This window comes from Dunckerocampus dactyliophorus, chromosome 3 (assembly GCF_027744805.1).
Source record: "Dunckerocampus dactyliophorus isolate RoL2022-P2 chromosome 3, RoL_Ddac_1.1, whole genome shotgun sequence".
NCBI classification, from domain to species: Eukaryota; Metazoa; Chordata; class Actinopteri; order Syngnathiformes; family Syngnathidae; genus Dunckerocampus; species Dunckerocampus dactyliophorus.
Window position 1 is genome coordinate 28,095,081 of NC_072821.1, and position 18,039 is coordinate 28,113,119.

Genomic DNA, 18,039 nt, shown 5'->3' on the forward strand with positions numbered 1-18,039 from the left:
TTTAACTCGGCATGAGTTGTGTGGTCCTCTGTGTCTTTTATTGTTTTCTTTTAAGTTTTGATTGGTTTTATTTATCCTAGCTTTTATTTATTGCTTTTATAGATTTACTTCTTGTTTTAAACATTTTACTGTTTTTAATGTCTTTGTTTTTATTTGATTTATTACTTTTTACTGCAGTAATTTGTACTTTTACTTCTTATTTATTGTTTTACTAGCCTGTGCAACACAGTGTTTCTAAAATGTGTTGTATAAATAAAGTGGAGTGGATTGGATTGATACCAGGATAGTATCTGTAACGGATTGATACTAGTGTGAGATTTATATTTTTGCGGGGTTTTTAAAAATGTATTTTCACAAATTCAGTGCATTTTTTGTTGTGTTGTTCAAATATATTGTATAAATTGTTATGCTGATTACAAACTGAGACAGCCAGTGGCAGTTTTTGCCTTTGTTTAATATTTTTGCTTTGTTGACTTTGTATTGAATTGTATGTAATAAAAGGGAATAATTGTTGATATTGTTACAATGTCTTATATTGTTTTATTTATATATTAAATTGTTCACAGATAAGTGTGTTGATAAAACACACTTATTTTTACCAAAATTTTTGTGTGTGTTTTTTATTCTAATCATGATCACGATCAACAAATTGAAGGCAAAAATAAAAAAATCATTGAATAATCATGAACAGTGTCTACGTAAAAGGTATTGGTATCAACTACAATGGCCCTGTATTTACTTGGTATCAGACGGATATCAAAATGTTATATCCAACTATATTGAGGTGGACAAAAACATCCAGTACAGTCACACGTGAGTTTGTACTGGAAAAAAGGAAACCAAGTTAAGCAAAAGAAAGGGTCTAAGGTGAAATATAAAGTTAAATAATAATAAAAGTTTCCCTGGGAAACTCCTGTATTTTACCCTTCTTTTCTGGCACCCAACCCTGCTGGTCGAAATTGTGGTGGAAAAAACAGAACTTTACTTTCTGGAAAATGTCCCTTATTTTTAAATGCAAATGCTGACAGGGATGCCCTCGACCCCAGTTTTAAAACTGGGCATGCTAAAAAGATGAAAGAAGACGGAGGGACACACTTAACTGTGGTTGCATGCAGTAAACACGAGCTTAAAATATTTTATTTTATTTTATTTTTTTGTCTGGTTTATTACTCATCTGTGGGTACATGAAAGAAAAAATGAGCAGGAGAGCTGTAAGAAGCGAAAACAAATCATGCAAGGCGGCCTGACTCGCTTGCTGGGTTTGGGAAAAGATATGAACTGCAGCCGTAAAGAAGGTTCACCCGACGGATGTCAATAGGACTCATTCTGGTTGCCCTGCCAATGCTTACATTGTTGTCAGGGATGGGAACAATCGTCGCTCTTCTGTTCCTGGAGAAGGCAAACCTGTGGAACATATTAAGATGCTTTAGTTTCTTCATATCCAGCTGATATCTATGGATTGGTGGATGGTTTACAGAAGTTGTAATTTGTTATTGTGTTTATCTGTATCATGCTCCTTCATGTTTGTAGGAAATTACCTTCCATAGTGCATAACAGAGTTGTAGTCATAGGGAGTACCAAGGTTTCTTGTATTAATCCTCCTGAAATTGCTTTCCATTCCTGGAAGAGATTGGGTTTTTTGTTAAGATATTTATTTAATGCTGAAAGTTGGGTGTAATGTATACATAACGTATATGTTGTTAGCATCGCCTACCAGGAATGACGTTCTGGAGGCGTATTTGAACATGCTCGTCCCTGTCAGATCGAGTCTGTTCATGATTGAATCCCAGGGCGTGGAGCAGTTCGTGTTGGATGATCTGTTGGAAAACACAACCCTGGCGACTCAAAGACACAACTTGCCCACGACCGCGACGTCCAACAAACGAGTAACACCTGCAAGACAACACGAAATGATAAACCCCTTATGCCGTTTTTATTAACAACACTCCACATTTGGGGTTTGGTATGGACCGAAAGATGATGTCCATACATATGCAAATAAAGAAATTTCATGAAAATATTCAATTGTAACTTTAGTGGTGTACTATTTATAAGACACTGCAGGTTTTCTTTGCAGCCAGTCACTAAAGCAGGTGATTTTAACGATCAACACCTCCTTCAATTTGAGGTGAGGAGGTCATAAATTAAGTCACCTGCTGGAGAAACTGGTTGGAGAGAAAACCTGCAGTGTCTCGGCCCTCCATGGCATGAGTTTGACACCCCTGCGGTACACCATACTAACAGCTCAGTTAATACCTCACTTAAGGTGACGGTTTGGTTCATTTTAGGTATAGCAAGGGAAGAAAATGCAAAACGTAAAACAGCTCAGCTTTTGTGTCAACATCTTTACTTAGTTTTACAATCAAAAATAAAAAACTGCAAACTGCTAGCAGCAGTAATGTGCAAAAAACATTTCCTAATCAAATACAAACCAGAAACCTAAGATGCAGCGTGAGCATCTCTTCTCAGCTTAGTGCCGAAGCCCTGCCTACCTTCCGAGTGCACTCACTGAGTGCACTGAGTTGGATCATGGTGCCTCCCAGAAACATTTATTATAGACCGGGACTTTCTACAGCCTGTGTAATGTCTTTGATGTAAGTGTGACATCATTATGCTTGCTAATCCCACAATAAAATACACAGAAATGTCATATGGGAGGCGCTTCATTCTAAGGGGGTGGGGGGGTGCGTGAGCTGGAAGGCGCTTGTCTCCGAAGAGAGGAAAAAATGTTTTTTTTGACAGCTGGAGAGCAGCATATCAAATGTTTTAAAGACTTTTATTCTCAGCTGAATGAATGATCGAATTTGACTCCCACGATGGCGGCTTATACAGCCAAGCTCACCAGAAGGTGATTAGACTTTTACAACAAAGTATCTAAACTTTTCCTGGAGAATGATAGGGTGCATGGAGTTTACACACAGATAAAAGGTAAGAACAGTTTATAAAAAAATATATAAATTAGACTATTTATATATTTATATAGCTAACTATTTATCTTCTTTTTCTTGTTATCCTCTTAATGACCAACCTGTATTAATATTTTTAAAAACTCCAAAGGAGTCAGTGCCTCACCAGCCATGAACCTCTCAGCCCACACCACTGGCTAGCAGGTAATTATCCAATAAATATGACATTAAAAAAATACAAAAAATACATATGAAAATCTATAATACAGTGGAACCCGTTTATGTCATAAGCGGTTGTCAACATAACCGAAAGCAAAATTAGCCATTGCTTGTACTTATGATATTGTCCTCAGACATAATTACAGAATGGGTGATAATAAAGGATTTTGTTGACATGGGTTTTCCTCCATTTGTGCGTATTTCTCTTTACATTCTTCCGTTTTTATATGATATTTAATATTTTATCTGACAGAGCTTCCGCTATCTTGTCTTCGCAACACGATTTTGTCATGTTGTGTTTGTAAAAAACTTCAAAGGCGCACTGCTGACGCACAGTCCACATTTTCCATTGTTCCGTTACACAGGAGTTCTTTGCTTTTATGACAAAAGCCCACCCATCAAGCAGCATATTGGTGTTTTCACAATTTCATTCAGATTCAATGCCTCTGTTCCATTTTTTTTGTCTTTGTCTCAGGCAGTCTGTTCATTTTAGCCTTCCACTTAGACATTTCATTTCAACATTTTCACAACTCTCGCCACCTATACTGCAGAGCATCATTATGAGTGTCAGGCCCTATGAATAGAACTACAAGTTTTTAAGTCATCCTGAAAACATATGGGTTCGCATTAATAGTGCTTCACGTAGTAAATTCCACAAAATACTCATGAGGACAAGCTTGTGCATGCATTGTGTAGTCCATACCCTGAACGAGACTGGATGTCCACAAAGTCTCTCTGTCCATTAAGGGGGGTAAATCGAATGCACGTGGATGCCGCAAATGACCGCAGGCCTTCGATGATAGTATCTCTCTCTCCAGAGGCTTGATGAAAAACAACAAGTTTAAGAACCCAGAGCCATTTGTGTTTCAAAGAAAAATGATGGTGGGTCTACCACAAATTAAGTGGAAGACATTTATGAGGGTTTTTTTCTAAAATACTATTTAATGTTATATCAAAGATGTGTGATGTTACATACAGTATGTTACATTGTTCATGGTAAATGTATGCCATTTGAAAAAAAGTCAACAGGACACTTTTTTGTGTAGCGCAAATGTACAGTCGTGCCTGGTTTATTGCAGTAAATCAGTTCCATACCCAACAAGTATGACCAGTGAATTTCCGTAAAGCAGTGTTCCTTATTTATACATTGATTTTTTTTTTGTAGTTAGAGCATAGAAAACCTGTTTAGACCTTCTACATAGCGTTATTAACATTATTAGAGCCCTCTAGATATGAAATAACTACTGTATAATCACCCACACACTCCTGTTACCCAATAGAGTAGACATAACAAAATAAGACATACTATAAACTCACACACCAGTGTTGCCAGGTCCGTTTATTATAAGCGACTTTGGCCTTGTTTTTTTGTAAAGCCGCCTGCAAATTCCCCAACTTCCAATGTTGTTTTGGGCTTGTTTTCAGAGAGCTAGTCACTTGTTTCTCTCACGAGACCTGGCAACACCGACACACATACCCTTAGGCTACGCTTTGTCATTTGATACACTTACTACACGCTTACATAGTAATAATACTTGCCTACTTGTACATTATATTCACACACACACACATTTCTTACACACAACCACAAACCTGTGAAGATAAAATGGTAAATGGTCTTTCACTTGTATAGCGCTTTTCCACCTCCAAGGCACTCAAAGCACTTTGACACTGCTAGCACATTTACCTACTGATGACACGACATCAGGAGCAACTGGAGGTTCAGTATCTTGCCTAAGGATACTTTGACACGATTGCAGGAGGACAGAGATTTGAACTCCCAACCTGAAGGTTGGGAGACAACCACTCTACCACCTGAGTCATGTCACCCCCCTACAACTTGTTTGATGATGATGATGCTATGTTAGATATGTACTCAGGCCTTTGTCTTTGGTTGCATGAGTACAGTATGGGCTTGTTGTTTCACTCACGGTTTTCCAAAAGTATATTAATTAATAAATCATGCTGTTTTATGGTTGAATGTGGGCTATTACTAGTCCAAAAATATGCATATTTAAGTAAATGTTATGTAGTTTTGGCCTAAATGAAGCATTTCCAAGCATAAAAATGTCTAAATTAAGTAAAATACAAATATAAGGCATTCAAAAGATGCATTCAAAGTCGTCGTGATGATATGTAGTATTCTACACTGGTCACTAGGTGTCAATAATGTTACTGTAATGTTGGGTGAGATACACAAGCACCAGACTTGATCATCGGAACAACAGACTTTTACTGCAGGTTTGAATGATCTCACAACAGGCACAATTATCCCTAACACGGGCTACTGTTGCGGCCGTAACCTACACCAAGCTAAAACTCAACTCTGAACCCCTGATGTTACTTCCTGTCTGCGCCACCGCAACACATTTACAGCAACACACACGAGTCTTATTTATGTTTTAAATGGATTATTTTCTGTAATTATGTCTACTTTATTGGGACTACGAGTGTAAAGGTGATTATAGGGGTGTTATTTCATGTCTAAAGGGCTCTAATAATGTTGAAAAACATTTAGAACTACAAAAATATTACATTAATAAATAAGGAATTCTACTTTGCGGAAATTTGTGGCGAGGGATGACTCTCCTTTCAATTTGAACAAAGAACATATTTTCATTGAAAATCGCTGAGAGAGTGAAATTTATTGTCTTAGTAGCATTTTTGCTATTGTAACAAATACGTCATGTTAGGCTTTCCGTAGCAGTTTCAAGGTTAACAGCCTGATGCTAACAAGCACCAATGTTGCTTTGTGCTGATAAATTTCACATTCATTAAAAAAAACAAAAAACTAGTTAGACTTACAGTATTGCCTGGAAATGCTGTACGGCACGTAGACATTGCCGTCATCTGATTTTGGCCACAGGCAACCTCGTTGTGTGCAAGGATCCGCATTCTGCAGACCACTCGGTACTGCGATGTCGCCAAACATCACGAGAGGTTCGTCTGGGTTCATTCCTAGAAGATTATCATCATGGTCAAAGTCCCTTTTGATGGACAACAAAGTCTCCTCCTCTCCACTAGACAACATTGGACAGTCTAGTATTGCTAACAGGAGAATTCTACTGTAACGGACTGATGCTTGTAGGGAGATAAACTTACCAAGATTAACGTTCGCCCGTTCTAACAATGTGGAAACGCTGGATTCCTCATCAGCAATGGTGTTGCCTGGGTGATAGCGGAATATTGTTCATCAACATTTATTCTGCCAAATTATTCTAGCAACATTTTTATTTTTTTGAAAGCAGTCTTACCCGAGTGCCCCTCCATCCTTTCAGAACCCTGAAATACGACACAAGGAATGGGTCCGATAAAATCAGATATGGAAAGACATCATTTCTTGATTAAATAATTGAGAGTAACTTGTGATTAGACTCGTTTTCTGAAGTAGTAAGAAGAACTCTACTTTTCCTTGGGATTACCTTTCAGGACCACCAGCGAATGGCATTGTAATTAATGCGTTCATAAAATTGTCTATTCCCCTCCCCTTTCCAAACCTTCCTGCTAGCTTGATGTTTTCTCTGATTTCGGATCAACATTTGCAATAAAAGTGACTGTTTATTGGATTAGATTAATTCGATTTTTAATACATTACATTCCCATCCAGAACCCTCCCCTTCTCTTTTCAATTGTCATTGTCCACTCGCAACCGTGACACTAAAGTATTGAATCGAACCCCTTATATACGTATATTTGTGTGTGTGTATAATCCAACATAATTGTATAATATATGCATTTTTGCCCGTGTGTCCAGTTGAAACAGGACACCGTGTAGAAATAAACAGGCGTCCAAAGAAAACATACTGTAATATTCTGAAACACTAGGAAGTTAGTTTTGTTGTAAATTATGTATATACCTACATACATAATGTATATACCTATATATATATATATATATATATATATATATATATATATATATATATATATATATATATACAGCAAGCACAGGGCAAAAGGTTTGGACACACACACCACAACTGATGGTCCCAACCCCAGGGAAAACCATTTCAGGTGACTACGTCATGACGCTCATTGAGAAAACACAGAGGGCTTGCAGCGCTATCATAAAAGCATAGGGTGGCTACTTTGAGGAATCTAAATTATAAGACATATTTAGAGTTATTTCACACTTTTTTGAGTACATGCGTTCATTCATAGTTTTGAGAATCTACAATGTAAACAGAAAACACATTGAATGAGAAGGTGTGTCCAAAGTTTTGACCTGTACTGTACAGTATAATAGAAAAAAACATGTGAATAAATGTTTTCTTCTTTTTAAATACGCTGTAATATAAGAAAAAAACTGTAAATTAGAATATTGTTTCATCTATATTATATATTTTTCATTCGTTTTAAAAATAATTCTTTAATTTCTTTCTTTATTAATTAAATTGAGCTTGTTTCATGTCATGTATATATAGTACAGTCGCCACATTGCGCTTCAAATTTTGCAGCTTCACGTTTTTTTCAAAAATATAATAAGAAATCATTGCTGTTTTGTGGTTGACTATCGCATGCAATACAAGCAATTATTTACTTATTTATGAACAAAATTAGGCATGCTCAAGCATAAAAATGACTAAATTAACTAAAATGCAAATATAAGGCATTCAGAAAATGCAGTGATATGCTGTGGTACCATGCTGTGCTATGTAGTGTTCTACGCTGGTCACTAGGTGTCAGTAATATTACATTATGGTGCAAAGTAAAGTAAAACAAAGTTTTAAAAAGTAATGAAAAAGCAAGAAACTCTTCCAATGCTAACATATGTGAGTCTTTATTATGTCTTAAATGTCTTATGTTTTCTTATTATGTCTACTATAAGTGTAAGTTAGGAGTGTAAAGGTGACTAAAGAGGTGTTATTCCATGTCTAGAGGGCTCTAATAATGTTAAAAAGTGTATTTAGAAGGTTGTAAAAAGGTTTTTAATGTTCTAACCACTAAAATATTCCATTTACAAATAAGGACTCCTACTTGTGAAAATTCACTTAATACCAATTAACTGCCATAAACAAGGGATTACTGTACATATTAGTTTTTTCATATTTTTACTCATATAGAGTGTAATAGTTGTAAATGATATAAATAATACAATATGAATAAAATGTCCTTCTTTTCAAATACTTTTACATGAATTGACAGTTTTATCAATATTATTATATATAATTTTCAAAATGTGTTTTTGTTTTGAATTATTAATTAAATTCTGATTTTTTTTTGTTACGTGAATGTATAGTATTTATGTCACCAAACTCTGAATTTTGTTTCTCATTTTCATCTCTAAAAGCACACCTTAATGGCAAATTTTTAAGGTCTTTGTACTTGCCTGAAACATCTTACAACATCCATTAGAAATCAACACAACTGCACCAAGTCAATGTAAGTCTATTGCTCATTTACATTTACATTTTTTTCACAAAGTTTTCTAAAATGCCTTTCTTTGTAGATACTGCATCATTAGAAAGTTGGTGGTGCTTACCTTTAAGGTGAAACTGTGGACTGAGCAGAGGAGGAAGCTGAGGGCTGCTGTGTGGAAGATCATGACTGCTTCTAGGACTTAAGCAGCTGTGAAAAACCAACAGAAGCACTTTATCTTTATACAGGAAAGACACTTACCCTTATCCATGTATGGCATGTTACTTGCAAGAATGCAAGTACAACAGATCCTCCTTGAATTGCACCACCATCATTTCAACACCATCAACTTATTTCAAATAACTGACCATGACAATGTCACCTCATTCATCCATTTACACGCATGGTTAAATGGCATATGTTGTTCAAAATGATGTCTAAAAACGTTCATAAATAGAAGTGTTTGGTACTAACCAATAAGAACCAATGGTGACACGCATGTTAGCACTTAAATGTCGTCAAATGTGTCCTATACCCCTTTATGCTTGATTTATAAGCCATCAGTGCCGCAGTTACTGTCGGAAACATTTAAGAGTAGTTGTCATGTGACAGTCATGTGACTATCCCAGGATATGGCTTCCCTAAAATGGAAGTGTGTCATTTCCAAAAGCTTATTTTTTAACATGAAAGGTCATTTTAAATACCTGTAACAATTGTGAGGCTTTAATAGTGTGTCAGATATTACAATTCAACTCATATTTCTATTACTATATATTTATATACACTATATATTACTATATTATTAAGTTAGCCCGGCTACCAGGAAGTTAGCCAAGCTATCTGAAAGTTGGCCAAGCAACCAGGAAGTTAGCCAGGATACCAAGAAGTTAAAGACATGAGTGAGATGCCCAGAAGAAAGTTGGTCTAATGAAAAGGTACATTTTTAATTATGTTTTTGTTAAACACTGGGTCATATATTGGTTATTTTAGGAGTGTCTTAGAATAGTGGACTATACTATTTGATTCAGAGAAGTGTTCGCCTAACAATCTCGCCTTCGAATCATATGACAATGTCATGTGAACAACATTGTACCATTCTAACTACATGACCATCTACCCATGGCTGCTGCTGAGCATACATTTTTACATAGAATGTCTTTGCTTTTGTTATAAATAGCCTATTTTGACACCAATTCAGCCTCATTTGTGTTATTAAGAAATATAAAATGACTTGTGTCTTTAACAGAAGATCTATACTTATGCAAACTGGTGGCTCGTACAGTCAGCGAAGCACATTGTCTCTTTCAGATTTGCAGTTTTGTAGTTATTATTTGGTTTGGGTCTGGTTTAACATCTTACACTCAACAGGAGCTTTTGGATATTGGATTTTGCAGTGCCAACGTATTTTCACCAATCTTTGACTCGTCTCTGAGAGCTCCACAGTCTACGCCACCCAGTCAGGCAGAAGTGCTTGAAAGCGGCGTGGAGAACATGAACAAAGGCGCAGAGGAATACGAGTTAACACCAAGCTGATCAAAAGTTTAAGACCATCGCTTAAAAAATAACAAAAAACTCTCCAAACCAGAACAAAAAATGTTCTCAGTAGGACTCAGTAATGAGTAGCTCCACCGTTCTTGTTAATCACTTCAAAAATGTGTTTGGGCATGCTTGATGTGAGTGTTTCCAGGAGGCTAGTGGGAACATTGCTCCAAGTGGTGAAGATGGCTTCACCAAGGGCATCAACTGTGTGGAACTGATGACCATTTTTATAAACTTCCCTTGCCATCCATCCCCAAATGTTCTCTATGGGATTTAAATGAGGGGAACATGCAGGATGGTCCAAAAGAGTGATGTTATTCTCCCTGAAGAAGTCCTTGGTCAAGCGAGCATTGTGAACTGCAGCGTTGTCCTGTTGAAAAACCCAGCTGTTACCACACAGATGAGGGCCCTCAGTCATGAGGGATGCCCGCTGCAACATCTGCACGTAAGCAGCCGACATTTGATGACCCTGCACCACCTGAAGCTCCAGTGTTCCACTGAATGAAAAAGCACCCCAGACCATGATGGACCCCCCTCCACTGTGACGGGTAGAAAACATCTCAGGTGGGATCTCCTTGTCATGCCAGTAACGTTGGAAGCCATCTGGACCGTCAAGGTTACATTTTTTCTCATCAGAAAATAAAACTTTTTTCCACCTTTCAATGTCCCATGTTTGATGCTCCCTGGCAAAGTCTAAACGGGCAGTTTTGAAGGAGACGAGGTCTTTGAATTAGTTTTTTGTTTTTTAAACCCTTTTCCCGCAGATGCCGTCTGATGGTTATTGTGCTGCAGTCGGCACCAGTAAGGGTCTTAATGTGAGTGGAAGACCGCCCTGTGTCTTGATGGACAGCCAATCGGATCCTCCGGCTCAGCGCAGGTGTGATTTTTTTGGATCTGTCATTTGACTTTTTTGTTCAATAATCAGGATATTTAAAAAAATGTAGAATGACTGTCTTACTGCTCCCAACCTCTGCAGCAATGGCACGCTGCAAGAGGCCTTGCTTATGCAGCTCACAATCCGACCACGTTCAAAAAGAGAAAGCTTTAGCCATCAGGAGGGCATGACAGTGAGAATGCCTGACAAAAAATGAACATTTTGGCAGACTTTGGCTTTTATAGCCTGTGGCCTTAAACTTTTGATCAACTGATAAACAGCCTATTTCAGTTTAATTGATGTTTTCAATAAATTATATATATGTATTTCTCGCCACTTTATGTTGTATGGTTTTAATCTGAGAGTTCCAGCTCATTTTCCAGCACACTTTCTGTGGTACATAGCTCAGTGCCATGGAGGTTGAAATGTTAGCTCTGTATCTGTATTGGCTATTTTTCACAACAGTATGCCTGATTTTGACAATTTAACACACAAATGTGCATGTGACGACCTTTACAATGAAATGATGCTGACATGCTTTGGAGAGAACAACCATTAACCCTGAGAATCGACAATCAATAAGATCTATTCAATCGGAAATTGTGCTAACTGTACCCTACCTAGACTTAATCATTTGCAAAGATGGTCTTACACATTGAGACATGTACTAAGACGGTAACACTTTGCAATAAGGCGCACAAATTGATAGTAATTAATGATGAACGAACGTACCTAACCCGAGCCACTACTCATTAGTTGCTCATTAGTTCCTCAGTAACTACTCAAAATTGATGTGCCTTAGCTCCTATTCTACTTATTAGTTCTTCATTAGTTCCTCAGTAACTACTCTAGTCATTAGTTCTTCATTAGTTCTTCATTAGTTCCTCAGAAATTAGTCTAAATTTATGTGCCATAGTCATTAATTCCTCATTAGTTCATTAGTTCCTCAGTAACTACTATATTTTTGTGTACCTTATTGTAAAGTGCGACCACTCAGACATTTGCAAATTGGTTAAATGAATGAGAAAGTCAGTTTTGTCGTGAACAACTGCCAAGTGGTTTGGAGGTTTGTCGATGTTATTTTGAGAATGTCATTTCTGTTTCAAGAAATGAGCCAAACCAATGGACAAAAACTAATATTTTGGGAAGTATAATTGTTTGGTACTTCATTTTCTGGTAATCCAAAGTGGCTCTATGTACGACACATTTTATGAAGAATGTGCACAGTTTTGACCGTTGTTACCTCAACAGAAATGGTTGTGAAAGGTAGCGAGCTTCTTGCCTGAGTCTTTGGATACAGAGGAAGTGTTTACTTCTTCACTGATTTTCATTGCATGCATTGTGGATATGTTTCAAGTAAAGTTATTCACAGTGCAATATATAGACAATTAACATATTGTTGCTGTAGCTGTTAAATGATAATATCATAGTCATTTCACCTGCACAGGTATTATTACAATGCAGTATTACTAGGGTTGTCAAATAATTACAAATTTTATTCAGATTAATCACAGTTCAAAATTCATTAATCATGATTAATAACCATTAGTAGCTACAGTATGTCTGAAATATGCCCATTTTTATTGCATTTAATTAACAGAAAGATAAATGACAGGACAGGATTATATATATTTGTATGTATTAACAGCTCCAAAAGAATTGAATATGTCAATCAAGCTAAAAGATACCACACAAGTCTAAACGTCTATTTTTCTATCACTAGTCTCTTTAATAGTAGCAGAACATTTGAATCACACTTTAAACCGTGTGATTATGAGCAATGTGGGGTTGCCTTCAAAGACATCGCGTAATTTAAGGTAAATGTACTTGTTTTCAGTTTATTTTGCAGCATACATACATCCGAAATAAGTAGCAGAACATTGGTAATGATAATGGTAATCGTAATGGTTTAATTTATTTGAACATGCATACAAGTTACATTGGATATACATCACATATTAACACACATTTAAATCACACTTTAAACCGTGTTCTTATGAGCAATTAGGCGTTGCGTTCATTTTCATCACATAATTTAATATATTAGTGTATTTTCCAACGTACTTAAATGTAGCAAATTGTACATTCGAATTAAGAGTTACGAGGTGAGTGATCAGAATATCCACTTCATGTGTTTCTTTATCGTCCTGTTTATTGACACACACACGCGCGCGCGCGCGCGCACACGCACACACACAGATACATACATACACACACGCATTACAAAGTGGTTTTTGTGATGTTCGGAGTGTCCCTGAATGCATCTTTCGTTCTTGGAATGCCAATGAGGAAGTGTCGTTACCAAGTTCCACAGACTGGAGAGTGTGTGAGTTGGAAATACATACAGTATATGGTGTTGGAATTGTACTGCTGTTGATGTGTTCAGGTCAAAATTAAGTTATAAAAGAGCGTCAGACTCTGTGTGACAGTGTGGGGACGAACTCCGTCTGCCGTCATAACAGAGAGACGTGCTTGCTCTAGTGTGCGTGCATAATTACACTAAAACATGTAACGTAATTAATGACATAAATTAGCTACCGCCGTTAATGCGTTATTTTTCACAACCCTAATTATTACTATTGTTGAAGGTGCAATGAGGTTATTCACCCACACTCACATGATCCTTTTTGTATTGGCTGACCTTTTTGGGTCTCGTTAACATCCTGTTAAGCTTTTGAATGAGGCTCGCCCAACTTGCAAATGGCTTTATTAAAAACCTTTAACATCTACGGTGTCTCCAGTGACAGGATTTACACTGCTATCTTGCAACCACTACAACAGTGGTGTCCAAAGTACATTTTTTCATTGACCAGCCGCACATTCTAAAAATATAATTTCACAAGAAATCCCCCCCCCCCCCCCCCCAAAAAACAGCAAAAATTTAAAAATCAAAAGTAATTTTACACGAATGAAGTCAAAATATATTTACAAAAAAGTTGTAATCTAATAAGAAAATGTCATAATTTTACAAGAATAACATTGGAATATTATGAGGAAAAATAACATCATTTTAGTAGCATAAAGTTGAAATATTAAAGGAAAAAATACATTATTCTTTTAAACTACGCTGAAAACCCACAGCAACAATGTACAGAGATGAGCAAATTCAAAAAACAATACAAGCAGTTGATGTTTGCTAAATACAAGGCAGAAGAGTCTTGATTGTTCTGTCAGGTTTGTTATTTTTTATTTATGTATTTATTTATTTATTTATTATTTTTTTGTTTATTAAAAAAAAACTTTATTTATTTATTAATTATTGTTATTATTATTTATTATTTATCTATTATTTATTATTATATCTGTTTATAAAAAAAATGTTCTTTATTTATTTATTCATTAATTATTGTTATCATTATTATTATTATTATTATTAATGCATATGTATATATATATTTAATTTTTTTTTTATTTTTTTTTGGGAGGGCTGTCTTACCGTTATCTATTATGTATTATCCTGACTATCACAGAAAACATGACATGGAATGCAGGAAGTGAACTACATGTACTGTACCAGATGTAGAATGGATGGGGAGTAGGATTAAATAAGCTTTGCTTCTTCCTACTCCTTTTGGACATGTGGAACTGTCAAAGAATGATTCATGAGATGTATTCCATTGTAACCTTCATGTTCAAATAAACTAAACCAAACCAAACCAAACCAAACCAAAGTCATGACATTATGAGAAACAAACAAAACAAACTAAAGTTGCAATTTCTGAAAAAAATAAGTTGGGGAAAATGGTCTAATATTATGGGAATAAAGTCAAAATATTATGGGAATAAAGGCATAATATTACTATAAGTAAATGTTGGAAAATTATTTAAGAAGAAAGTGAAATATTCTCGTAAAATTACAGCTGTTTTTTCCATTTTTGCTGCTGTTTTTTTTTTACTTCTTTATTTTTTACATTTTGGATTACTAGTTATTTTCTTCTCGTAATTATTAATTCATTCCCATCATATTTTGACTTTATTCTCGTAACATTTCCAAAAATTACAACTTTTTTTGTTGTGTTATTTGTCATAATAGTACGACTTAAAAATAATGTATTTTGTTTTTTTTATATTTCAACTAAAATTACATTTTTTTACTCATAATAATTTAATAATAATAATTTAAGAATAATAATGTCTTCATAATTGCTGCGGGGGAATAAAAAAACAGCCACGGGCCACACTTTGGACACACATGGTCTAGAGCAAGGGTCACCAACGTTTTACAAAATGAAAATGGCCAAGAGCTACTCATTTTTGTAACATTTATTTTCAGAGCTTATTTTAAACCCAAACAAAGCGAATATGCTTGTTTTACCAGAACATTAACAAAATGCTGGTGTCCACAACTCACATTTTGTATATCAGTATGCATTTCTTTCTACTGTTCTTTCATTATTAACTGAAAACCTGAATGAAAAGCAGGCTTGCGGACACCTCATGTGGTCGTGGGGGGCTACCTGGTGCCCGCGGGCACCACCTTGGTGACCCCTGGTCTAGAGTTTCATACTTTGTACCTTACTTTGTTCTTATATGGATGTTTGTGGCACATAGAAATGTGCAATCTCTAAATCGTTTCATTGCCAGTATTATTGAATTAGACTTTCATTTGTGAATTTATTCACACTTACCTGTCTTGTTGATTGTAGGAGAATACTGTATGTTATTTGTGTTGACTATTTCTCATGATTTCTTAATGACTATTGTGTTGAGACAAAATGTTTAAAATAAATATGGCAGTTTTCCTTTTGTGTTTATTTGTGAAATGCATCTAACGGCATCACAGTAAAAGAAGCATCATGTGTTCATTATGCGTTCATTCAATACACGTCACACATGTCACCTGACATTAGTTTGAGGGAAGAGCTGCTACCGATATCAGTATCGCTTGATATCAGTATCAGATATATGTCGGTAGCCAGTATTAAGTGCTGAACAATGTTGGGATATCGGATATCGGTAAGGTGTGGTTCTGCCCTGTAGCCAGAAGATTTTGGGTTCACATCTAGCACAGACCCCTCATTGTGGAGTTTGCATGTTCTCTCTGTGCTTTTGTGAGTTTTATTCCTCCCACAGTCCAAAGACATGCATATTAGGTCCAATGGGGACTCTAGATTCAAGAATAAGTGGTAGAAAATGAATAATCTTATGAATTATATGATAAGTCTTGCAGTAATGGGCCGCACGGTGGCCTAGTGGTTAGCATGTTGGACACACAATCAGTCAGGAGATTGGGAAGTTCGAATCTCTGTGTGGAATTTGCATGTTTCTTCCCACATTCATGTTAGGTTAGTTGGAGACTCTAAATTGTCCATAGGTATGAATTTGAGTGTGAATGGTTGTATGTCTATATGTTCCCTGCGATTGGCTGGCGACCAGTCCAGGGTGTACCCCCTGCCTCTCACCTCAGCTGGGATAGCCTCCAGCATACCTACGACCCTAGTGGATGGATGGACTTGAAGTATTTAAGCTCAACATACATGTGTGATGCTTTCTACTTTAGTGGTCTTGATTGTGCAAGCATATGTGCAAGATTGGTTGTTAAACTGTGCCCGCAAATAGAGAAGTCGTCCAAACACAAGTTTTTGCAACCTTGTTTTAGTAAAGTTGTGCAAATAGAAGCAAATAGAAGTCCACTGACTTAGGTTGAGTGGGCGGGCACAATCATCAGAGAATTATTTGTAGACTCAGACATAGAACTGCAACTAATGATTATTTTCGTACTTGATTAATCTGAAGCGGGCCGCATGGTTGGCCACACAGTCAGGAGATTGGGAAGGTCCGGGTTCGAATCTCCGTTGGGCATCTCTGTGTGGAGTTTGTATGTTCTCCCCGTGCATGCGTGGGTTTTCTCCGGGTACTCCAGTTTCCTCCCACATTCCAAAAATGTGAATGTTAGGTTAATTAGAGACTCTAAATTCTTAGGTATGAATAAGTATACATATAAGGTATTCAGAAGACGCATTCAAAAATGTTGTAATGATATGTAGTATTCTACACTGGTCACTAGGTGTCAGTAATGTTACTGTAATGTTGGATGAGAAATACAAGCACTAGACTTGATCGCCAGAATAACAGGCTTTTATTACAGGTTTAAATGATCTCACAACAGGCACAATAATCCCTAACACAAGCTATTTTTGTGGCCGCTTCCCACGCCAACCTGGACCTCAACTCTGACTCCTGACGTCACTCTCTTTCCTCTGCTCTTTCAGGACCCCAGGGCAGTGGACCCCAACCTTTTTGGACCAGCTCGTGTTCCCAAAAACCTCCCGTGGACCGGGTGGTGGGGCAGGAGAGCCAAATATTTGTGACCAAATATGTGGTGAGGGAAAAACAGGAAATATACAGTAAAGTAGTCTATCTGTGCAGCGTGGGAGAACGTTAACACATGCACATAACTATGGTGGGACGGGTGGTTGACGAAACATAATGAAAGAAAAAAAAATTACATATAGTTCTTTACAATTGTTTTAATTAAATGCCATGCTTAGAGGGCTGTAATAATGTAAAAAAACATATTTAGAAGGTTGTAAACAGGTTTTCTATGTTCTATCTACAAAAATATTCCATGTATAAAGAAGAAATCCTGCTTCGAGGAAATGCACTTGTCACAGTCGAGTCTGGAACCAGTTAACCACCCTAAATCAGGGCTTACTGTAATGCAAAATTCTCTGAAATGCTTTTGGAGACGGTTTATTTTAGAGAGAAGTTCATGGGCAACAACTCTGGTGGACTTGCCTATTGCGCTCTCCCTCAACACATACTACATCTGTGGCATTATGCTATGTGATCAAAATGAACATTCTGGAGTGGCCTTTTATTGTGGCCAGCCTAAGGCACACTTGGAGAATAGTCATGCTGTCTAATCAGCACCTTGAGGTGCCACACCGGAGAGGTGTATGGATTGTAATTGCTCACTAACACAGATTTAGACAGATTTGTCAACAATATTTGGCAGAAATATGTTTTTAGTGTATACAGAGTTCAGCATGTGAAAGATGGAAGCAAAAACAAGTTTTGCATTTATATTTTTGTTGAGCGTATACAGTATGTAACGTCACACATACAGTATTTGACAATTGGCAGTATTCAAAACACTGTCAGATATATTTTGTTTGAGACTTATCTATTGATGTAAAAACA

The 18,039-nt window shown here is 36.5% G+C and overlaps 1 protein-coding gene across 1 annotated transcript; it reads right to left on the reverse strand.

Annotated features, from left to right (window-relative positions):
• Positions 1–1,162: 1,162 nt before the first annotated feature.
• LOC129178398 (low choriolytic enzyme-like) lies at positions 1,163–8,722 on the reverse strand. Its single transcript, XM_054770603.1, has 8 exons — positions 8,608–8,722; positions 6,380–6,407; positions 6,228–6,293; positions 5,931–6,083; positions 3,829–3,946; positions 1,715–1,893; positions 1,539–1,620; positions 1,163–1,404 (listed from the first exon to the last, which is right to left on the reverse strand). Exons 1-8 carry the CDS (start codon positions 8,668–8,670, stop codon positions 1,230–1,232), a joined length of 864 nt encoding a protein of 287 aa, XP_054626578.1. The 5' UTR covers positions 8,671–8,722; the 3' UTR covers positions 1,163–1,229.
• Between the last annotated feature and the right edge of the window lie 9,317 nt (positions 8,723–18,039).